The sequence below is a fragment of the Hevea brasiliensis genome, chromosome 18 (assembly GCF_030052815.1).
Source record: "Hevea brasiliensis isolate MT/VB/25A 57/8 chromosome 18, ASM3005281v1, whole genome shotgun sequence".
NCBI classification, from domain to species: domain Eukaryota; kingdom Viridiplantae; phylum Streptophyta; class Magnoliopsida; order Malpighiales; family Euphorbiaceae; genus Hevea; species Hevea brasiliensis.
Window position 1 is genome coordinate 828,366 of NC_079510.1, and position 25,079 is coordinate 853,444.

At 34.2% G+C, this 25,079-nt stretch overlaps 1 protein-coding gene across 3 annotated transcripts; it reads right to left on the reverse strand.

The window, feature by feature from the left end:
* Positions 1–319: 319 nt before the first annotated feature.
* On the reverse strand, positions 320–12,494 carry LOC110655840 (protein root UVB sensitive 1, chloroplastic). Of its 3 annotated transcripts, none has more exons than XM_058140480.1 (8): positions 12,371–12,494; positions 11,459–12,260; positions 11,076–11,351; positions 4,578–4,634; positions 4,185–4,383; positions 2,030–2,145; positions 1,718–1,918; positions 320–984 (listed from the first exon to the last, which is right to left on the reverse strand). In XM_058140480.1, the coding sequence occupies exons 2-8, from the start codon at positions 12,236–12,238 to the stop codon at positions 700–702; spliced, it is 1,914 nt and encodes a 637-aa protein (XP_057996463.1). In that variant the 5' UTR covers positions 12,239–12,260; positions 12,371–12,494; the 3' UTR covers positions 320–699. The 3 variants fall into 3 exon arrangements, with proteins under 3 accessions (XP_057996463.1, XP_021668001.2, XP_021668003.2); XM_021812309.2 differs by having other exon boundaries at positions 320–606; positions 688–984; positions 11,459–12,487; XM_021812311.2 differs by having other exon boundaries at positions 1,718–1,897; positions 11,459–12,486.
* Positions 12,495–25,079: the final 12,585 nt, after the last annotated feature.

Consider the following 25,079-nt stretch of genomic DNA (forward strand, 5'->3'; position numbering starts at 1 on the left):
AAATACATATATGTATATATATTATAAAAGATGAAGAGGAAAATACATGTAAAGGCATCTTACAGTATATTTTAACTTTTATCAAGGTATCATTGGAATGTAATCTAACCCAAAATCATGCCATGGATTGTCAGAGTAGCAGAGAGTCAGTTCATAACATGTACTTGATCATCTCCTGCTTTTGTCGAGTTCTAAGTATAATTTTTATTCCCAATTTATGTTAGTAAAAGTTATTTGAAGTAGTTTTTTTTTACAGTTACTTTTGTAACCAATTATATTCAATTGTACACGATATTTTTAACACTTCTAACAAAAACAATAACAATAATAATCAGAACTATATACTCATGTAATTATTTCAAAATTCAATTACAGCATCAAAAACATTTCACTTAGCAATAAAAATAGTATTAGAATTACTAAATCTAACCAAAAGTCACATTGCAAGGACCTTCTCTCGCTATTGATGATTGACATGTGAATATAATTTGTAAAAATATACTTCTGTGTTCAGTACCTTGCTCACCTATCCTTTTGAAACTTTTCAATCATAGTTGGTTGAATCGGTGTTCAGTTGTATGAGAATCGGTGATGTTTAGCATTTTGCTGCAGGAAGTGTAGTCCAACAAATCAGCAAGTAAAAATCCTTTCCCTGTTTTCACGCTTATGTTTTACGATAGAACTCACCTTGACATCTCCTCAGCTTGCTTTTGAGGAGGCCACATTACCTGGACATATCCTGTTTGGTAAAGGCCTTGCAACAAGTCCGTCAGTAACCCAACCCATTGATACACTGTCGCTTTTGACATGGCTGAATTCCCATTGTGTGTATGCTAGAGATATTTGTAGCCTTCCCCCTGCTCTGCAATCAGCAGAGGTACCACTTGCTTCAAGTCCTGCATTTCTCTCCAACCAGTACAAATAATTCACTTGGAATAGTGCCTTGAGCATGTCTTGTCCTGAACAACTTTCTTTAAGCACTACCTGATCCCAGCCAATAATTCAAACATACAACAGACAATAAACACTAGTAAGCTCAATGCCTTGTATTAAAAACTTCTCTCTCAAATAAAAGCAACAAAAGTCGCAACAATCCTTCCTTTTTTTATTTGCTTTCTAAGTTTTAAATGGATAGTATTGTCTTTGGACACCAGCATGCCATGCGAATCAGAAGTTGGGTGTTCATATCTCCTTTAATTGACAACAGGCTTTCTTTGGTAACTCACCACCTTCTCCATTCATAAGAAACACCATACACGCACACACACACAAAAAGGTAAAAAACAAATTACTGAGAGTTCCTCCAAAAAGATTAATTGCTTTTCATTCTATTTCATTTTTTACCTAAATGGGATCTTACTCATTTGAAGAAGGGGACCATAAAAGTGAAGTTTGCAAGAACACAAATAAATTTTGATTTTAAGAAATGATCTTGGAAACAAGAAAATTGCGAAGAAAGCCTGTAAAATGGCCTTTTGAAGTAATGATTTGGGCCCTTTTTTTACTGAAATCACAGACAAAGATCAAAGAGATCAAGAAAAAATAAGGATGAGACAAAACAAAAGAATCAAGGAGTGTGGGACAAAAAAGAAACAAACAACGCATAAAGGTCATAAAAAGAAACCCAATTAACCTTTAGTATTACTCTGCTCCTTCAGTTGTTTCTGAGAGTGCAAGCAAAAAATTTAGATTCAAAATAATGAGGTAGCACACTTACACAGAATCTTCTGTTGTGTTCAGTCAAAATGTAGCCTTCGTCTCTATACAGATTGAACAGTGCAAGCACTTCGTCCTTGTTTTTCACAATATCACTAAGCTTTGAGCCAAGCTGCAACCGCTTCTCAATTTCAGCAGCTGCATCCCTTGCTCCTGAAGATAGTACAGCTGACTGTGGGTGCTGAAATAGAGATCCATTGCACTATGAAAAGAAATATGACTCTTAATCTACATAATTGTAATTTTTCAGGACTGAAGCATCATTAATTATATCAGAAAAAGTAACTTGAAACTCTCAAATAGAGCAACTCACTTTGTCCATAGAATTTATATTAAGAAATGGCAAAGTTGGAAAAAGTGGTTCCTCATCATTAACCTCTTTGATCGGAGGTGCCTGGCCACTGAGAAGATATTCACTAAAAACTAAACCTGATAAAACAATGAAAGAAAAAATGTATTCTATTACATGTCATGATTATGATGATAATAATGAGGATAGGGAGAATCAAAATATTCCAGTCAGAGTTCAAATGGATGAACTGGTGTAGGAAAAGGCAATGGAATAGCTTCAGAAGACACCATTTCATCCAATAATAAAAAAATAAAATAAAATAATCTATGAGAATTTGACAGTTTGCAAGATTTTCAATTGAACCCTCGACATTAAGAAGAGGAACTCCTAATGCTGCCAAACACTTGACCTAGAATTGCTGTGAGATCATTTGCTGACTACACTTAACTACTTGAACTAAAATACAATATTTTGCCTTTTTCTATATCATCAGTAAATACTATAATTATAAGTAAATAATTTATAGTTTTCAACTTTGCTTATACATATTGCGACAAAAAATAAAATAGAAAGGGTAAATTTTAACTGAACGAACATTTAAAAAAAAAGTGTTTTAAATTAAAACTAAAATTTTATTCATGATGATAAAAGATATTTAATTGTTTTAAGCTTTCAAGATACTAGATTTCAATTTTAAAAAATAAAGCGAAACACACTTTTCATGCTTTAATAGTTGTATTAAATTGTGAATTAAAAAGCTGATTAAAAAGAAAAATAAATAATTTAATCTTATATGTATACTATGCAAATTCTCAAATTTATTATTAGTTTAACATTCTATGATACTTTTTTATAAGATATACACAGTTATACACATGTATTTAGAGCCTATTTCTTTTTCAGTTATAATGACCAGTCCAGGTCTGAATAAATATGTGACAATGACAACATCAACAGTGTATTCTCTGTGACATGACAAGTTTTAACATTATGAAGAGCTCACATTCAAATTATGTTAACAAGTAAACATCAATGACCCTGTCTTGTTCTGTTTTAAATTAATAGAAATCAGCAGCTAAAAGACAGCGTTTCGGGTCAACCTTGCAGAGATGAAGTAATATTGTACATCAAATTGTGACTTCAACTATGCCACCCAACTGAAACTAATTAAGATTAGTTATATAGATCATTTTCCTTTGCACTATTCAGTTTGAAGCTATATTTTCCATAAGGTGTAGGGAATGCTAAAAAGCATTCGAACAGCCCTTGTTTTACTTTACCGCTCATCTTCTTTTATGACTTGCATGAGTTCAATTATCAATATCAGTACATCAAATAGTCTAACACTAGAAATGGCCAAACCATCTCATGCCCCACTCTGACAATTTATTCTCAATGGATGCCACTTCCACTTTTTTATGAATGCACTCATTTCTCAACCAATCCTTAATTCCTTATATCTCAACACATCATCTCAGCTTCCCTATCCTTTACCAGACTCATTTTTTGAAAAGTTTTTTTCATCAACCATCATTCATCATTGCTAAACAAATTGATGTTTTTTAGAATTCCTGCATCAACTTAATGACCTTGCTGTTAAATACAACATTCATTGCACTTCACCATTCTATTCAGTCTACCTTAATTCTTTGAGAAACATCCTCCTCACTCTCCATGTCCTTTGTATGATAGAAATTGTCAAAAGTGATTAACTTGCTCTACTCCATCTGACCACATTCTCCCAGAAGGTTTTTACTTGAATCATTCTTCAAAACAAAGCTATAGTTAACAAATTTACTGACAACCTAAAGAAAGGGAAGCAGCTGAGATGGTACTTTTGGAGGAACAACATTGCTACTTAGGCATTTAGGTTACCAGACAGGGCTTATCAGCATAATGGCATTCAAGTTACATTGCCGGTGCATCCATTTACATGTCTAAGTACAGTGCTGTACATCCCTGACCTAAATGAAATAAAACCAATAAATTTCTCATGTCAGTTGCGTCATAGCCATAACGGTCCAAGTGTTTTTATTTTCAAGCCAGTGACTTATTGCCTATGATTTTACTTCACTTCCTTCTATAATAATTCATTTCTTTTAGCAAAGCAGTAAGAACATTATTAAGAAACTACTCCAATTGGGGAAAAAAGATAAAAGAGAGAATGGACAATTACTTGCACGATAGGGGTTTAAGGTCCTCAGTTGAATTGATTGATAAGATTTCAGATTGCAAAACATGTGGATCCATGTCACCACACTGAAAGAAGCAAGGGCGAGGGGAGTAGAAGAGCCTATGCAATTGGCTAGTGCTATACCAAGCATGATGCCTATAAACTTGCTCACCATTCCTTGAGCTTCACCCTTTGCAATTACCTACAATTAATAATTGCTTTTAGAAAGACCAGCGTAGAAGGGTATCAAGGTAATTGAGAACATGTTAAGCATCAACTAAGAAGTATGACACATGAATCCAACTGTGTGCCAACCAAGGAAGCAAGAGACTCCTGTACTCTCTTAAATGCAACTGCATTACAGAATTAAAATAATCCAAAGTGACATTGTCATACCTCAGCAAAGTTCCTTTGAGCAGCAAAACCAGCATAGAAACAGCTCCTTGTAGCAGCCTAAAAATTATGTCAAATTTGAGCAACTCTATATCATGAGATCAGGTTAAAACTGAAAGTGGTATTAGGATTGCAGGCAATATTAAACAGACCATCTCATTTTAGGAAATGACAACATTTAAAAAACAAAAAAAAAAAAAAAATATCCAAATGTGCAAATGCCATAACTTTTTATTAAGCTATAATGATAGGAATGTTAAGCAAGCCCACCTGGCCCAAGCACATTTCGGGTGCTAGGGTAAGAATCCCCAACAGAGAATTATAGAAGGTTTAGAAGAGAAGAGAAAGATTAGAAGGAGAGATAGAAAGAAGAGAAGAATAGAGAGTTGTATTTCTTGATTGTTGTTCCAGAATGAAGTACAAGAAATAGCTACTGAGCTTTATATAGCAGCTTAGTAACCAAGCTACTAATGAGAGAAGTTACAACAGCTTGCAACAGCTTAACAACTTTACAGCTTAACAACTTTAGTAGCCACCTCCCTCCTAATTCCCGCCAAACATACCTCCAAGCTAACTCACTACCTCACTAACTCCCAACATTCCTAACTACTCACTATTTCTTTCTATATTTCCTCCTTTGATACGTAACAATTCCTCTCCCTTTAGAGCTTTCTTGTCCCCAAGAAAGTATAGCATCAGGAAACTGAGCCTGTATAAAAGAATGGTCTTCCCAAGTTGCATCTTCAGAAGGTAAGTCCTGCCATTTAATCAACCCTTGCAGCACAGTCTACTGATCTCTAATGGTTCTGGTTTGCAGAACTTGCCCAGGTGCCACAACCACTTGTTCTTCATTCATAGTTGGCAGATCAACTAATGGAGTCACATTAATCCCCAATTTCTTCTTCAACATTGAAACATGGAATAAAAGATGTATGGAGGAAGTTGGGGGGAGTAGTAGCTTATAAGCTACTGTACCATACTTAGCAATGATTTGATAAGGCGCATGGTACTTCGGAGACAGCTTCAAGGAGTGCCTAACAGATACTGAGGCTTGTCTGTAAGGCTGCAACTTCAAATATACCCATTCCCCCACATCAAATTGTCTTTCTGACCTCTGTTTATCCACCTGCTGTTTCATTCTATTCTGTGCTAGTAATAAATTCTCCCTCAACAACTTATCTAGTAGCTCCCTTTCCTGCAATAAGCTGTCCACAGTCCCAACAGTAGGAGAATCCACAGCAATTAGTGGAAGAAATGATGGTGAATAACCATATAATGCCTCAAAAGGTGCCATCTTAATAGCACTATGAATAGCGGAATCGCACCACCACTCTGCAAGAGGAAGCCAAGTACACAAAGTAGAGGGTTTCAAATGGGCCATTTATCTTGAATATCCTTCTAAACACTGGTTAAGTCTTTCATTTTGACTATCTGATTGAGAATGGTAAGTTGTACTAAATGCCAGTGTTGTTCCCAAACACTTAAACAACTCGTTCCAAAACAAACTAGTAAAGATTTTATCTCTGTCAGAAACAATGGACTGAGGAGTTCCATGCAACTTAAAATCTAATCCAAAAATAGCTTGGCCACAGTAGAAGCAGAATATGGATGGGTTAATGGAATAAAGTGACCATACTTGGTGAATCTATAAACAACCACTAAGATTGTATCTTTACCTTTATATTTAGGCAAATGCTCAATAAAATCCATCGAAATATGCTGCCAAGTCTGAGTTGGTGCATGTAGAGGTTGTAGCAACCCAGAAGTGGCACAATGTTCTACCTTACACCTAGCACAGGTATCACATTGTTTAATCCACCCCAAAACACCCTTCAGCATACTAGGCCAAAAGAAGTGCTTTTTAACCTCAAATAAGTTACATTCACCCCGGAGTGCGCCCCCAACAAACACCCCACCCCCTCTCTTCCCAAAGGACTGTCATGGTACAAAGCAATCAAGTGATGCCTCAAATCAGTGAAACTACCTACATACAGTCTGCTATGATAATAAAGGACCCCTTGTTTCGATTGATAATCTGCAGTTGAACTATGCAAAGAGAGCTATTGTATTATAGCAATAGCTTTAGAGTCACCATCATAGCTATGGATAAGGTTGGTCATCCAAGTAGGGAGGATGGCAGATTGAAGTGCACAGGAGGAAATAATAGCAGAATTGCCATCCCTATCAGGTCTCCTAGAAAGGGCATCAACAGCTTTATTTTCTACACCCTTTCTGTAAATAATTTTGTAATCAAGACCCATGAGCATGGAAATTCCCCTCTGCTGCAAATTAGTGGGTAGCCTTTGCTCAAGCAAATATTTAATAATCTCATGGTCAGTTTTAATGAAAAACAGGCCTTGCTCTAAGTAATGCCGCCACTTTGAGACTGCAAAAGTGATGGCTGATAGCTCCATCTTATACACAGACAATGCCTTACTTCTAGACCCAAAGGTTTTAGAAATGTAGGCCCAAGGATGACCTTGTTGCTGTAGTACAGCCCCCATTCCCCAACTACTTGCATCAATTTCAATGACAAATGGTAAACTAAAATCTGGTAATGTCAAAATTAGAGCTTCTACCATGGCTCTTCGCAAAGTGTCAAAAGCTTCGTGGGCTGCATCACTCCACTGAAAAGAGGCTTTTTTAAGCAAGTCAATTAATGGTTTGCTGATTATATTATACCCTTTCACAAACTTTCTGTAGCATCCAGTCAAGCACAAAAAAATCCTCAATTCCTTCACAGAAACTGGAACAGGCCACTGTAACATAGCCTGCACCTTCTTAGGATCAGTAGAAACTCCTGTTGCAGTAATAATATGGCCAAAATACTTTCCTTTGTTTGCCCAACTGAACACTTAGATAATTTTGCATATAATTGTTGTTCTTGCATTATCTCAAATACCTCCTCCAAATGTAAAAGATGGGAATCCCAATCCTTACCATAAATCAGAATATCATCAAAAAAAGAAAAAACAATACAAACTTTCTAAGATAAGGCTGAAAGATATGTTTCATCGGTTCCTGAAAAGTAGCAGAGGCATTGGTGAGTCCAAAAGGCATGACATTAAATTCAAAGTGTCCATGATGAGTTTTGAAAGCAGTTTTAGGAATATATTCAGGATTCATCCTAATTTGGTGATAGACTGCTCTCAAATCAATTTTGGAAAAATATTTAGCCACATCCAATTTATCCAACAAGTCATCAATAATGGGAATAGGAAACTTATCTTTTACAGTTACATCATTTAGTCTTCTTTAACCCATATAGAATCTCCATGTCCCATCCTTCTCTTTTACCAACAACACTGGAGAAGAGTATGGACTGGTGCTGTGCTGAATGACTAAGGAAGACAACATATTCACCATCAACTTCTCAATTTCAGCCTTTTGATAGTGTCGATACTTATATGGCCTGATATTAACTAGCTGAGTATGGAGTAGCAAAGGAATGGCATGATTATGCCTCCTAAATGGTGGCAACTCATGAGGTTCTTGAGATATCTCATTATATTGTTGCAACAGTAACTGCAATTTATCATTCTCCTCAGAGATAAGTGTGGCCCCTTCTCCTGCAGCTGCAGGTTGAATGTCAAATGATGAAGCACCTGCTGTTGTTGAAGAATTCAGTACATACAGTAGTGGGGACTTGAAATTCATCCTTTTCTTCTGAAAGAAACTCTCAACAGAACATAAAACAGGTGTTGACCCTACCTTCCCTACTCCCAGCAATACCACTTTTTCCCCTTCCTTTCTAAAAGAAATTTAGAAGCCTTGAAATCAAATAATATTGGATTAAAGCTTTTTAGCCAATCTACTCCCAAAATCATATCAAAACTCCCCAATTCCAAAATTCTAAAGCCAAACTGAAACTTATAAGACTGCATTTTCTAACTACAAGGCTTACACTGATGATTGCAGCTTAGTTTCCTACCATCAACTACAGCTATGGCAGTTTCAGGTGTCTGAACCAAATCTAGATTCAATTCCTCAGCCAATTTTCTGTCAATAAAACTACTATTGCTGCCAGTGTCTATTAGTATTATTATTTCCTTGTTCTTATGAACCCCCAGCACTCTAATTGTGCCTACTCCATCACAACTCTCTACAACAAGTACTAACAGCATTAATTCCCCTTCCTCATTCACTTCTTCCATCTCTTCAAGTACCTCATGCCATACTTCCTCCCCATTTCCTTCCTCCTGTTCACACACATGAACTGTTGTTAGGGTTTTAGGTTTGCATTGGTGACCAGGAAAATAACTATCTCCACATTTATAACAAGGTTTTGGTTGATATTTAGTAGTAGCAGTGGACTGAGTAGCAGGCTTAGAAAAGCTGGAATTATTGATACTTTGGTTAACAGATGGTGAACTTCCAGTATAAAATTAGATTCATTGGCAGTAGTTATGAAAATGGTGGTTTTATTTTGTGAATCTATAATAGGAGGTTTTGGAGGGTAAGGGTATGCTTGAGAATTTTTGGAATCGGAATAAGCAAAATTGTAACTGTAATTGGTAGTGCTTCAAACAAAATTAGAGGTATAGGTCTTAGTAAATGTTTAGTATCTAGCATCTGTTCTTGCAATTTAGCTACTTCTACTGCCTCTGCCAAAGTTGCAGGTTTCAACATCCTCACCATCAACCTTATTTCATCTTTAGGACCTCCCATGAACCCAGAAAGAAAATAGGCTTCCCCCAAATCAGGCATCACTCTCTCCATTCTAATCCTCAAAAATATCCAAACATTCATCTAAAGAATTTTCTTGCCTCAACTTCATAAATTCCTCTACAATATCTTCCAATCCAAGATCCCCAAATCTCCCACACAATCCCTTCTCAAATTCTTCCCAAGTATGATTTGCCCCTTTATTCCAATCGTGAAACCAAGCATCAACCCTATTAATAAAAAATAAACTTGTAATCCCAATTCTTTGATCCAAAAGAACTTTATACACTTCAGAGTATTTCACACACTCATGAAGGCCCTCATGGCCTGCGCTAATGCATCATTATCAGCAGAAGCCCGATCCAATTTTCCCTCTATACCATTGAATCTTTCCTCTATTGAATTAAATTTTCCATCCACATTCTCTTGTATAACCCTAAATCTTTCTTCCAATTCCGCAACCCTAACCATCTCCGGACTAACCACCACAGACCAGGTCGTAATTGCAACAACAATGCAGTGAACACCCACTCAATTTCCTCTCGGCAAGCTTTGATACCAAATGATAGGGTAAGAATCCCTAACAAAGAATTGTAGAAAATTTAGAAGAGAAAAGAAGAGAAAGATTAGAAGGAGAGGTAGAAAGAAGAGAAGAATAGAGAGCTGTATTTCTTGACTATTGTTCCAGAATGAAATACAAGAAATAGCTACTGAGCTTTATATAGCAGCTTAGTAACCAAGCTACTACTGGGAGAAGTTACAACAGCTTGCAACAGCTCAACAACTTTAGTAACGACCTCTCTCCTAATTCCCCCAAAACATACCTCCAAGCTAACTCACTACCTCACTAACTCTCAACATTCCTAACTACTCACTATTCATTCTATACTTCCTCCTTTGATACGTAACATATTCTCAAAGGAGCAAAAGAGCAGATGGAAGGAAAAGTGGGGAACAGCAGATTCTTATTATTGAGCTAATAGAAGGCATGAAGAAAATGGTTAGAGGGAATGACGGATCAAAGGACACGTGCTTCAAGTATGGGAGGAAAAAGTATAAATAGAAGAACATTAGAATTAGGGGGAGTCTGCATAATTTTGTAGAGGGAGTATTCCTGGGGCAAATTTTCTTTGTTTGGGTCTAAGAACCTGGAGCCTTTGTGAATGTAATCTTTTTTCTTATTTTCATATTAAGCATTGTATAAACACAGCAAGTTATTCAATAAGAAGAGCCATTTCATTGCTGCAATTTGTTCTATAATCAATTCTGTGAATTTGATTCCTGTTATGTTCTTAAAATTCACCAAATTGGTCCACCGTGCCAGATCCACTAATGAACAAAACCAGAATGGAGGGAAGGGTAGAACAGCTAGAGAGGAACATGAACTATTTTCATTATTGAGCATTGTATAAACACGGCAAGTTATTCAATGAGAAGAGCCATTGCATTGCTGCAATTTGTTCTGTTATCAATTCTGTGAATTTGATTCCTGTTGTGTTCTTAAACTCTACCATATAAGCATATAACTCAGATATAAAAAAATAATATAAGAATGCTGAAAAAAAGAGCCAAAACAAAGTTTTTTGCTGGCAAAAGTTGGAATTTCACTTAATATGCAAAATCATATACCAAAAGCAGAGTAAAAAGCAGAAGGAACAACTGTCAGAAAGTTAAAAATTCAAAGCATTGCCTTCTTTTCTTCTGGCAAAATATTCTCTTTCTCTTATGCCCAGATTAACTACAACCACAGTATAGGAGTAGTATAAAATTCATGGTAAACACAGGCTACCATGAAAGTAATTATATGGCAGGTCCAGATATTGTAGGTAGAAATACCTGGATAAGAGCAGCAGCAGAGCGCCCAGCTCCAGCAGCAGCACCAATGAAAACAAAGAGATGAGGAAAAGCAGGAGTCAAAATCTCCAATCCAAAGGCAGCATTTTCCAAAAGATCAGCAAACAACCTCCATCCTTTAGGATTGACATCAAAATGGCGCCCATATTTGGACAAGATGATTTTGCTGAGATACCCAATTCCATCCTTGAGGACCCAATTGATGGCAGCTGCAGTTGGAATAGCCCCTTTCCCCAATCCAACAGCATAAAGCAATGCCTACTTAGGTGTTAAAAAGCAAAAGAAAAAAATTAACTGCAGCACCACAAGTGAAAGGAAATAAATGGAAAGAAAAATACAGCTACTATTTTAAGAATGGTATATACCTGGGTGGCGAGAACGCCACTTATTTGACTGGCAACACCTTGGATGCCCCGCCAAAGTGAGTAATCCAAGTAATCAGGCGTAACGCTGATGGGAAATCCTTCAGGAAGCATAAGGCGAATGAAGAGAGCTTTACATTGTAGCCATAAATTCCCCCCAGCGCTCAACCATGATGGTGATTTATCATCATGTGATGGTCCTGATGATGATGGAGCAACGACAAATTCAGCCTTGAAGAGATCGGGAATGAGCCTGATCCACTTGCTTCCTTTAATTTCCCAAACCTTCAAATCGACAACTTCTTCTTCCTCTGGAGAGAGAGTTGTTCTTGCAAGTGCTGAAGAAGCCAAGTGCAAGTGGATAAAACACCAGAAAACCACAGAGCAACATAAGAACCAGACAAAGGGAAAATGACTCTCTGAAGAGTCACTACCATCATTCCACCACCATGGATCAACAGGATTATTGTTATCATTATTGTTGTTATTATTCCAACCACCACCACCACTCTCCAAGGGAAAATTGAAAGGCAAGGGGTTTCTTCTGGTAATTGTTATTTCCTTATTACAACTGGCACTAGTTTCCAGTGATCCCTTGAGGCGAAGCACAGCATCAGTTTGAAGGGTTTTTGACATAGGACAAAGACGAAAAAGAGTCAATGATGGCATAAGGGAGGTTCTATTATTATTGCTACTGTTAAGAATAGTTGGTGATGGACTGATGGTGACGGAAGTAGATGTCCACCTTCTCTGAAGGAACAAGGGACTGTAAGTGCAACCCATTTTATCTATTCCTCTCCTCCTTCTTCTTAGTGGAATAACAACAAAGAAAGGTAAGTCTTGCTTTTTTTCCGCAGAAATTAACGAGAGAAAGGCTTAAAATAAGTATTTGAAGAGATTAAAGTTGGAACTTACGGAGAGAAAGAGGCTTCTCTACAAGCAATTTAAGATGAGCATCAAATCTAGCAGCTGCGCTTGCCAGGCGTTTTCAACTCAATTCTGAAGCCTCAGCACCAATTGACAAAGCCAACACGCTTTCAGTTTTCGCTCAGTTTTTTAATGGTTAACTTACTTTTTAATCCTTATATTTTATTATTATTAAAATTTTCACCCCTCATTTTTTTTTTTTGAAAAACTTACTTTTTCATATTAAAGTATATAATAATTAACACTTTTGTCCTTTTATTTTTAAAATTAAATCTACCATCCAAATTATAGTCTTTTCATCCTTATGAGCCGTTGGTGGACAATAAAATTTTAAAATTTCCCCTATTAAAATATAGAAACCCCAATTGATATAGTATCACTCCAAAATACCCGAATCCTAATACAATACAAGAACTATTCACTGAGAATAAGTATCCCGTCTTATTAAATATTCTGAGCCTCACTCTAATTAGACTTTCTCTAAAATAAGAATCTAATATTATCACATTCTTCATCTAAACAGGAGTCCACCTAATGCATATATAAAGAGCTTAAACAGGAGTCTACCCGATGCCTGTATAAAGAGCTTAAACCTTCTCAGTCAACTACATTGTTTTCTATAATATACTCAATATATATATTTTAGACATGCTCAATCTTTAATCATATTTTTTTACTTAATGCTTTTACATTATTCATACTATCAAGTATTTTAAAAGATTTTTTTTATTAATGATCTTTTAAACCAAGAATTACACTTTGATCATTTAAAAATATCTATATTTATAAAATACCCATACTACTTTAAGCATCGGAAAGGTTACCCAACTTATTTGGTATTCTCTCTTGTCTTGCAAGTCTAGACCCACAAAAAAAATCCACAAACAGCATCAGTGATGTTTTTTGTCGGAAAATGTCACAAGAAGTTGTGTCCTTCACACATACTTTTTATATTAACCGAATAAAGTGGATGGTTTGTGGTTTGTGGTTTGTGACTACCCAGTCTAAAAATCTTTATCGGTAGTCGCAACTAAAGAATTTCTTGAAAATATCTCAAGGTTTGTTGGTTCACCTTTCTCTCTATCCTATCTTATTCAAATGCAATCCAAATAAAATATATGGACCAAAATAAGGTCTGATTTTTATAAATCTTAAGCATCTATAACAATTGATTAAAATTTCAAAACAATAGACTCTGAAAAACAGTTTCCTTTTCATACGAGCTCTCTTGTTCGAGACCAACAGAATTGTCTAAAGCTAAAAATTTTAAACAAAAGCAAACAAGAATAATCATTATGGACCTTGTGACCTGAATGGCCCTAGTTAAGAAAGGGGTTGCGGTGGTCTTGCCCGACAATGTCCAGTTGTTTACGAATCATAAGCATGGTCTTTGTATAAGCGAAATTAGTTCTACATGAATTTGTGTCCAAAGAAGACGATTGATCACAGTGGATCTCACTTTTGCTTTATTAAAATTTACTGGAGTGCCGTTATTACATGCTACAAGTGCCAACAATTATGTCACTGTAAAATTTGTGCTATAATATTACAATCCTTGCCACCAATCACTCACTTAAATAATTGACTTTGGTTTTGTTAAGAACTTAAAAAATGCCATTGTTTGTTGTTGTAAATGAAACTATAGTCTTGTTAAAAATTACAATTTTTGCCATCGATTTACTAGGTGAAAAGTGGCCAATCTTCTAGCAATATTTAAGGAATTGCCAAAGTGGCCAATCTTCTAGCAATATTTAAGGAATTGCCATTCTCTCCGACTTCTTGAAAATTACAGACCACTATTAGCCAAAAATTTGCAAAGAAAAGCTTTGATTTGGATATAATTCCAAAAGTGTGCCTTTTCTTTTAATGAAAGAATGGTTGTTAATTTTCCTCCTCATACGGAGAATGCCACCATATGATTACCAAATCGCCATTCTTTGTACACTTAGATTGTAACCATGAATTCTCTTAATATTTACAAAAATACCAAAGGTTTGCCTACCTTGAATTTTTAAGAATAATACCATGATGATTGTGAAGAATGACATATTTTAGTTATCTTACAAAATTGCCATAACATTCTTTTAATATAAATTTTATTGTACAATTACAACATTAAAAATTCCATTTCTCTCGTGGTCCTTCATTTGTCTGCTTCAAAATTATTAGATTTTAGTTTTATTCAAATTATTCAATATTCATTTTGTAGAACTAAAATTGTGATTCCTCTTCTAAGTGATTACTTCAATATTAAAAATTACGTTCTAGAATTAATGGAGAACAATTATATAAATTTAATTGGTTTAAATTACTTAGTCCAATATTATCATTAATGATAAATAACTAGTTATTGGGGTATATACACTCATTTTAGAGTTTACTCTTGTAAATTTTCCTGCTTTAATGTCCCCCTTGATCTTGAATAAAGATATAGGCTTTAGCTTTTCATTGAAATTAAATTTTTGTATGCACATGCATGCATAAATATTTCAATATAGTACAAGTGTTACTTTAGAAGTCTTCCTTAAGTATGAAGGCCCTTATTTTCAGTCAATTCAAAGAGGCGTTGACACGTGTTACTTTAGAAGTCTTCCTTAAATATGAAGGCCCTTATTTTCAATCAATTCAAAGAGGCGTTGACAAGCTATCAAAGGTATAAGTCCACTTAAAGAGGCATTTATAGGCCACCCAAGACAGCCTAAAGAGTCGTCGACAAGCCATTTAAGGCACAAGTCTATGCAAGTGGCATAAACAAAGCCTTATAAGGAAAAAAAGTCTACCCAAAAAGGCATCGACAAGCCATCCAAGGCATAAGTCTATCTCAAAAGGTGTCGACAAGCCACCTAAGGCAAAAGTCTGTCTAAAGAGGCATCAACAAACCATCTAAGGCATAAGTCCTAAAAGGCATTGAAAACCACAAAAGGCATAAGTTCGCCAAAAGAGGCATCAACAAGTGACCAAAGACATAAGTTTGCCATTAAGGTGTCAAATAAGCTACTTAACATGGTGAAAGTCGCCACATTAAGGTTTTAGACTACCCAACCATAAAGGCAAAGGTTTACCACTTCAATATTTTCAAGGCAATAATCTACTACCCTTTAAGGCAATAGTACACTAGCAAAAATATTTAAGGCAATGGTTCACCCAAAAAGTCTCAAAAGGCTCTATGACATGGTCAAATTTTTTTTATTTAACACACTATCTGATATTAAATCTAAAGATTCGTATTCAAGGGAGGAACTAGTGATATAATACCACTCTAAAATACCCGAATCCTAATCCAATACAAACATTATCCACTGAAGATAAGTATCCCACTTTATTAAAGATTTTTAATCTCACTCTAGTTGGACTTTCTCTAAAATAGGAATCTAATATTATCACACTACTTATCTAAATATGAGTCTACCCGATGCCTATATAAAGAGCTCAAGCCTCCTCAGTCAGGTACATTGTTGTCTCTAATCAATTCCATAATCTACTCATTACCCAAACTGCTTAAGCATCAGAGACGTTGCCCAAACCAAACCCACCCAATATTCTTTCTTGTTCTACAGGTCCAAACCTGTAGGAATAATCCACAAACAAAATCACTAAAAGTTCAATTTGCCACATTCTCGGATAAATTTTGACAACTGTCCCTGAACTTATCTAATTGTAACATTATAATCCCTCAACTTAAAAATGTAATATAAAAACCCATCAACTTTTAAATTTTACACAGTAAAATCCCTCTAAACTCCAATTATCGATTTTTCAGTTAGACGCTGACCTGGACAGTTCTAATATGAAGCTTAATCAGTATTTCTTTTTTCTCTCTCAAGCCATGTGTAAATTGAATCATTATTCTCTTTGTAAATAGAATAATTTTTTACGTGTAGAGAGAATAAGTTTACACTTTGCATAAGAGAGGAGAGAGAAATATTAACTAAGCACCATGTAGGAGCTGTTCACGTTAGTTTCTAATTGAAAAATTAGTAATTGAAAGTCAGAGGGATTTTACTGTGTAAAACTTGAAAGTTTAAGGGGGTTTTATGTTACATTTTAAAGTTGAAGGATTATAGTGTTACAACTATATAAATTCAAGAATAGTTACTAAAATTTATCCCCACATTCTCTCATCACCTTCAAGTTTTTAACAACACTTTAGTCTTTTCAATTTAAACAAATACAACATTTTTGTCCTTCAAATTTTAATAAACACAACATTTACGTCCTTTACCAATAGAAACACCTGCACTTAGGCTTGAGAAGTAACAAAAAAATTAAATTGAATTAAGTCAATTCAGTTTTTCGATCCCTCGGTGTGGTTCAATTATGAATTTTTAATGGTTTTGGTTCGGTTCGATTATTATAGTAAAAACCTAAAGAAAACCAAACCAAACCGAGCTCTTATGCTATGTTGTTTAGACTTGATATATATATATATATATATATATATATATATATATATATATATATATATATGCCCATATTCTCAATTCCTTTTCTCAGATGTCTGTCACTCAATCCATTACACTTCATCAAATCTTCTGTTCCTCAGAAGAACTTAGCCTTCAGTTCTCTCTAGCCTTCAGTTCCTTTCTCTCATCCTTTTAGTTCTGTCATCCACTAGCCCTTTGCTTCAACCTTCAAAAGATCTCAAGCCTATACACCCACCCATTGTTATCGTCCATTAGCATTCAAGCAAATCTCCTTTCTCACGAAGACTAAACCACTAGATCTCTCACCTCACGAAGATCAGATTACCGTTGTCTACTGCATGTGCCTAAGCTCGATGCCTCACCACAACTATCATATGAAATCTTCTTCTTTTTCTTTATTTTCTCTATTGACTATTATTGCTTTGGGGAAATTTGATTGTTGAAATCTTTGTGGTTGATTATTGAATTTATTAGATTTTGTTTGAAGTTTGAATAATAGGTTTTGTTAATTTGCTTGACTAGATGGGTTTTGTATTATTTTGTTAAAATTATCAGGTTTTATTTTGTTGATTATGGTTTAATGTTGATTTATTCTATACCTTACTTCATTTGAAGGCCATTCATGACCCTAAAGTCATTGTATATTCAATATTATGCTTGGTGAGTTCAGGTTCATCTATAATGCTCATTTGTGAGCGTGTTTGTGTGTGTTTTATTTTTTATTTTTTATTTTTGTATTTTTTTATCAAAGCATGTGCATACTCATTGTCATAGGCATTCAACTCCAAAATAATAAAATTAATTTTTATAGGAGATATCTTAGACTATTCTTTAACTTGTATAAGAATTAGAGTAATTGTAATTCATCTAGAAAAAAGTAATTGTGATTTGTAGTGATTTATGTTGTTGAGATGAGAAAATGGGCAACAAAATTTTCCTTCTAGCTTTGAATTGTTAGGGATTGTGTTACTTCTGTTATTGTGAGAGAGAAGTGGGCAAACCGATAAACCTAATCACATATACTTTGGTTTGGTTCAGTCTTAATTTTTTTTTGAATTTTGGTTTTTGATTCTGTCTGTTCAGTTTGAAACCAAACCGACTAATTTCACACTCCTACCTGCACTTTCATTATTCACTTGCAACCTTAACTTTTATCACACAACAAACTCACATTCAACACAATATGCATGTTCATCCATTCAACGTAATTCTGTAACTTTTTATCACATCCCTAACCAAGTAGGCATAAATCAACTCCATTACGTCAACCTAAAAAAAGAAAGAAAGAAAGAAAGAAAGAAAGAAAGAAAGAAACAACAACAAAAACTAACACTACAATAGTTAAGCCATTTTCATTTCTATCACAACCAGTAAAAATAATCAGCTCCCAAATACTTGTCTTCAAATTCTTTACAATCATCTCAATCCTATCAAGCTTCTCTGTGATAATTCTTCGCTCTTCCTTTACTTTCTTCAAATCACTCTTCATCTTCGTAATCTCTTCCTTAAATTTGGTATCTCCTCTTACAACTCATTCACGAATTGGGCAAGCGATGCATTTCTTCCTTTTGAGGTATTCATTGTGGCATTAGTTTGAGGTGTTGTTGAATCTTTATATTCACACCAGGCAATAAAAGTGCCACCCTTATTCTCCCTGTAGTAATAATAGGGGCTTGTTAGAGTTTTTTGCAGATTTTGAAATTCTTACTCTAGCCCTTTCCCACTTTTGCAATTAATATTTTACAGTTTACCATTCCAAAACCCAACCAAAGCACTCATAGTATATGTGAAATGGCAAGGTCTGAGAAGAAATGGCGAGAAAGAAGAAATTGCATGAGAAAATTAGAGGGGTTTAAGTGTTTTCCAATTTTTATCTACGTAAGGTAATGGTATATTGAGGTTAAAACTTGTCTCTCTCACTATTAACCATATTTTACCCTTTGACCTAACAAAAATATGGACAGAAGGACTAAGTTTTGGATACAAGAAATCTTAGAGACATGACCATTTGATTTTAAAAATAAAGGGACAAAAGTGTTAATTATGCAATACTTCAGAGACGAAAAAATAATTTTCTTTTTTTTTTTAAAAAAAATTTAGTGCAGATTCATCCCTCTATCTTTATAAAATAGATTAAAAACTCTTTAAAATTTAATTTAACTTCATCAAAGTCCTTACAATTATTTTTTCAATATATATATATATTTCATCATATTTCTCCAATTAACCAAGTCAATTAAGAGACAAAGTTTTGAATAAATTATTATTTCGTCTCTAAATTTTATAATTATTAACAGTTTCATTTTTCTATTTTAAAAAATTTAAAACATCCTTGAAATTGTTAATTTCCATAAAAGTATTTTGACTTTATTTTTAATCATTAATGATTAGATGAATTAAAATAAAAAGAAAGATTAAAGTATTTAAAGGAATCAAATGTTAAAAAATTTTTAATCAATAAAGATTTTTGAAATATATAAATTAAAAAGTAATTTACCGATAAACTTTTATTTAGTGATATTTGAGTTGTCTCTAAAATTATTACGTCTCAAATTTCAATTCCAATCAAAACCAATTGTACTTAAAAAAAAAAAAAGGAATTTATCCTTTTGTTTCGAAAAACATATAAGAAAAACATGTTTAAAAGTTAATTCTTTATTTGAAATTTGAATTAGTCTTTAATAATTTAGTCTTTTTTAAATGTATTTAGTAAATGACATTTTTTTTTTTACTTTTTATTCAATAGCTTTCTTATATTTAGATTTTAGTTACTTAAACAATTCAAAAAAAGGCTTTTACAAAATTTATTTTTAGATAAAATTTTAAATTATGGATAAATATGTTATTTAATTTTTAAGATTGAATACTTATTGCTCCCGAATTATTAGGAAAAAAATATATTTTACACATGATATTTTATTTTGAAATTTTACACACTAAATTTTTATTTTGACATATTACATTCTACGATTGTTATTTTTATAATTAATATACATAAGTTTTGAAATTCATCAATGAAAAATAATTAAATCACAATGTGAAATATTAAATTATTCTGTAATGCCCCTATATGCATCGCTATGTGTAATTTACTGTTCCGGTGATCGGTGTCGGTTCGGACAATTAAGAGGATTAGAATTATGTTTAAGACATTTAGAAAAGCCTTGAATGAAAATAAATAGTAATTATCACATAGTTAAGTCTAAGTAAGAAATACAAAGCATAAAAAGTTAAATGAGTCGAGGGTCATAGCGATGGGTAACCTTCCCGGGAAGTGACTACGAGGTCAGTCATAACCCTAATTTTGAATGGGAAATTGTGACGCCGCGGTCCTAAGGATTATTGCGAAGCTAGTGAAAAAGAGAAAATCACAGAAAAGAACTGATAAGTAGGTCAAATAATTAGGTTAGGAGAAGAAATACCGGATTATTTATAAACCAGATCAAACCGGCGAGGGGCAAATTGGTCAATTCACCCCTAGAGGTGACTCCTGACCTAACTGTCCAATAAAATCAAAGAAATGAAAATTTCAAAATATAGAATTAAATTAAAGAAGAATGGAAAAATAAAGGAAAAAGAAAAAGAATGAAAAATTGAATTATGACATCACTTTAGTTACATCACATATGATGTCAAAATAAAATTTTAACTATCCTAATTTCTGACCAAGTCAAATTAAGTTTAATTAGACTTAAAAACAAAGAAAATGAAAAAAAAAATCTCTCTTTCTTCCCCAACCAGCTGGCCAAAACCCCAAGTCCCTCTCTCTCCATGGTTTCCTCCATTAACAAGCTTTTTAAGCTTGAATAACTTAGTTTTGTCCCATAAATTCCAACCCTAAACCCTCAAAAACTTACTATCTCAACTAGAAAAGAAGATTGAAGAAGAAAAAGAAAGGAGAAAAGGGAAGAATTGAAGGGTTGAAAATCAAAGATTGAGGTTAGTGATTTAAATTAAAATTTTAGTTTAATACTTATGCTTTTAGTTCAATTAGCTTAGAATTTAACCTAAATTCAAACAAAATCATCATGGGACGACTAAGTGGGATTTTCAACCAGCCTTAAGGGGAATAGAGATTGCTTGGATTTGATGGAATTAAAGTGTTAGAGAAGTTGAATTAAGTGTGTAGATGTGGGAATTGCACTTTAATTCCATTAATTGAATGAATTGGTTAAATTAGGGTTCTTAGCACTTAGGGTTTGGGGGAAAATTTAAAAAAAAATTGGTAATTTATGTAATTGACCCTAATTGAGATTAGAAATGGTCAATTGAGACCAATTGAGAAGTATTTGAATAGACAGAAGTAAAGTCAAATTCGGATTGGTTAGGAGTCCCAATTTGGCAGTTTGACCTAGGTCCTTTTTAGGGACCAAAACTAAAATTCTGCTAGCCTAATTGGTGTGAGGCCAATTGAGAATGAAATTAGACACATAAAGACATAATTTTCATTTAGAGACCATGCCCAGAAAATGACATTTAGATAGTGAACAATTAGGTCAAATCCAGATATTGTGCACTACTACTGTACAAAAATGACCAAACGAACAGTTTTTGTTCATTTGGCCATAACTTGGGCTAAGTAGGTCCAAATGACCTTATTTTTGTGGCATTGGAAAGGTATGATATAGCACTACAACTTTTATGAAGAACACCAACCCAAATTCTGCCCATAACCAAGTCATTTTGCTACCCAAAGTTAGTTGTCCAAAACTGCCAGAATTAATAAAGTGTCCGAAAATTCTGAGTAACACCAATCCGGCCAGCCTTAGAAAAATGACAATATCTTGGGCTAAAAAAGTCCAAATTGAGTGATTCAAAAAGGGAATTAAAGATAAGACAATAAGGAACAACTTTGATGAAGGATACTTAGCCAAATTCCCACAGTAACTAGACCAATAGAATAGTGCAAGACATTGGATCAAAATTGAAAAATTGAAAATTTTCTTAGGAGACCTAGGAATTGAAATGGCAACCAAGACCAACAAATTAGGCATTCAAAATATGGTATGTGGGTGTAATGAGAATTGGTATACCTATTTAGTGTGAAAAAGTCAACATTTTGACCCCATGGTTAAATGAATAGTAATCACCATAATTAAGAACACAAAGAACTCAATTTATGGGATTATATAAGTAAAGTTTAAATACAAATTTTAATTGTTAAAATTATGGTTAAACATAATTTGAATAAATATTGAAACATCTTAATTGTGTGCTTTAGTGGAAAAAAGGCCTTCCGAGGAAAGGAATCGACGAGAGTGAAATAAGAAAAGACTAATTACGAGGTTTGTGCACAACAAACTTATTTAAGTATTTCTTATTGAAATTTGATTTAGCATATACTATGAATAGTTTTTAATTGTTTTGGCTTTACGAATTTTATTTGGAAATTATTGTGTTGTCTACTTTGTAAATGGAAATTTTGAGATAAAATGTGATTCGTTGTTTGTATGAAATATTTAAATATTGTGATTTTGAAATTGTTTTTGATTCACACTTGGGATGACAGTCCCTTACTATGTTCCTCCTCCAATTGTTGGGTTGAGTTTAACATTTGATTATATTCCTCCCTCTCTGGCTTGCCAGTCTAAGGTGAGTTTAGATGAGTACTCATATAACTAGCTAGCCACCTCCCTCATTGATTTCGATTAGTGAGGTGAGTTTGCATTGTCGTGGTGTACAACACGGCAAAGTTTGGAAATTTTATGTCATGGCCTAAGTTGTGTTATTGATTGACAACATTGTGTTTATTAAATTGTTTAACTAAATTTGTGTTATAATGAGTTTTGAAAATTGTGAAATGAAACTGTGAAATATTTAAAATATGATTTGAAATTGTGAAACATAATTGTAAAATGTTTGAATTACGATTTGTCAATGCATGTTTTATTTACAGTATTTTAAATTTTATTGTGCACTACTGAGTAAAATTTACTCAGCGATAGCTTAATTTTGCTGTCACGGATAGGAAAAAGGGCATAGCAGCAGAGTGAGCTGCTACAGTAAGAGAGGAGCATAGTTTGGAGATTTTTGTATGGGTATTTATTGATACCCTTATAGTTTATTTTGATGTAAATAGTTTAGTGTCATATGTATTAATGTAAAATTTAACAGTTGTATAGTAAATTATAATAATATTATCTTTTGGATTTTTATGTCTGTAAATTAAATTGTGAATGCAAATTATTTATTTTGAATGCAATGTGTATAAATTAATTTGAAATATTTGAAATGACAATTTTGTTCTTAATTGTGGAGATTGAGTTGATTTGTGTTGAATTGAGCTATTGGTGGTTGAGATTTGATGAAGTACACTATTTGGAAGTGTTTTCTACAGGTCAAAATTTTTAGTTTTTCTCAATTACAGCCGGCACTCTACCGAAATTTTTACAAAATTTGTGAAAAAATAGAGTTTATCAAAATTTTTACTTAGTCTTTAAACGTTAATTAAAAGTTTTTAATACTTGTTAAAAGTGCTCGCCACCTTCAAAAAGAAGTAAAATTGTTTTAAAATCCCTTGTAGTGTATTTAATGGGTTATCAGTAGATGAAGTTAGTAATTCATTAAGTATACAACGGGATCATATTATGCCTTATAGAGGGATAAGGTGTGACATGTTTTAGTGGTATCATAGCATGGTTTGAAATGAATTTTGACTATGCATGTGAATATTTCCTTTGATAAGTACAACTGCTCAAGTGTCCTAAATTGATACATATGACATATTTACATCATGAATATGAACTAATGAAGGTCAACCTCCTTGTATTTGTTATCAGGAAGTAGAAAATTTCTGGAATCGGAATGGAAGAAGGAGATCATTCCATAAAACAATCTGTTGAGGTTGAGGCACAAGAGGAAGCCCCAGCACTCCAAAATGTGAGTGGGTCAGCCACTCCAGCTCCTCCTCAAGCACCGCAGTTTCCTGCTCAGTTTGCACAGCAGATGGCTACGTTGTTTCAATAAATGGCTGGGAACCTACCAACACTAGCCCAGACACAAGCCCCTGTAGCACAATCACCACCTCCAGTCAGACAGCATGACAAACTAATAAAGTATGGGGCTACTAAATTTAAGGAAACTATGAATCCATTAGAAGCTGAGCAATGGTTGGAGAGAATGGAAAGGGTGTTTAAGAAGTTATACTGTATAGAAGAACTAAAGTTTGAGTACATTGTTTCTTTGTTACAAGGGGATGCTTATGAATGGTGGAAAACCATCCCCCACAGCTTAGTTGAGCCTCCAGTCCTCACCTGGTTAGATTTTTTTAGGGAATTTCAGCAAAAATGGGTCCCCGACACATATGTGGACATGAAACTACAAGAGTTTTTGAGTTTAAAGCAAGAGGATAAAACAGTAGCAGAGTACGAAAGAGACTTCTCTCGATTGAGTCATTATGCAGGAAGCCTGCTTACCACTCCTAGAGACAGATGTAAACGTTTTGAGGCCGGGTTGAGGCCTACTTTGAGAATGCAAGTGGCGGGGTTCCAACACCAAAATTTTTCTGAATTGATTTCACAAGCTTTAGGACTTGAAAGGATTGAGTTGGAAGGGTCAATTAAAAAGAACACACAAGAGAAAGAGAAAGCAAAAAAAGCTACTGGTCAAGCTACAGAAAGTAGTTCGGGGAAGAGAAAACATTTTGGAGGATCTAGCTCACGCGAATCGGGTAAAGGTAGATCTTCTGGACAGAAACCACCCCTATCCGATCAGCAAACTTAGCAGACACCTAGAAATACGTTGTCGAATTGACTTTGTGAAACTTGTGGTAAACCACATAGTAGGGTATGTTATAGAGCCATAGAAACTTGTTTTAATTGTGGAGGGACTGGTCATTTTGCTAAGGATTGTATAAGTCCACGCCATTTAGGATCATTTAATACGTCAGAAGGATCAGCCCAAGTTTCTACCCTAAAGAGTTAACCATCAGTTAATAGAGGCAGAGACAGAGGTAGGGGTAGTACACCTGGAAGTCAGAGTACTATGAATCAGGCAGAACAAGGTAATGCTCCAGCTAGAGTATATACTATGCGGTAGAGGAAAAATGATGAGACTTCTGTCATTGTTGCTGGTATTTTCTCAATTTGTTTTACTAAGATATATATATATATTGGTTGACCCGGGCTTTGCACACTTTTATGTTAATGCCAGCATTGCTTGCCTTCCTGCTGTCCCTTGTATAAAAATCAATTTTGATATGTTAGTGACTAGTCTTTTTGAAATTAGTTTTGGAAGAATTTGCTAGCAAGAGATATCTCCTAGAATACAATAAA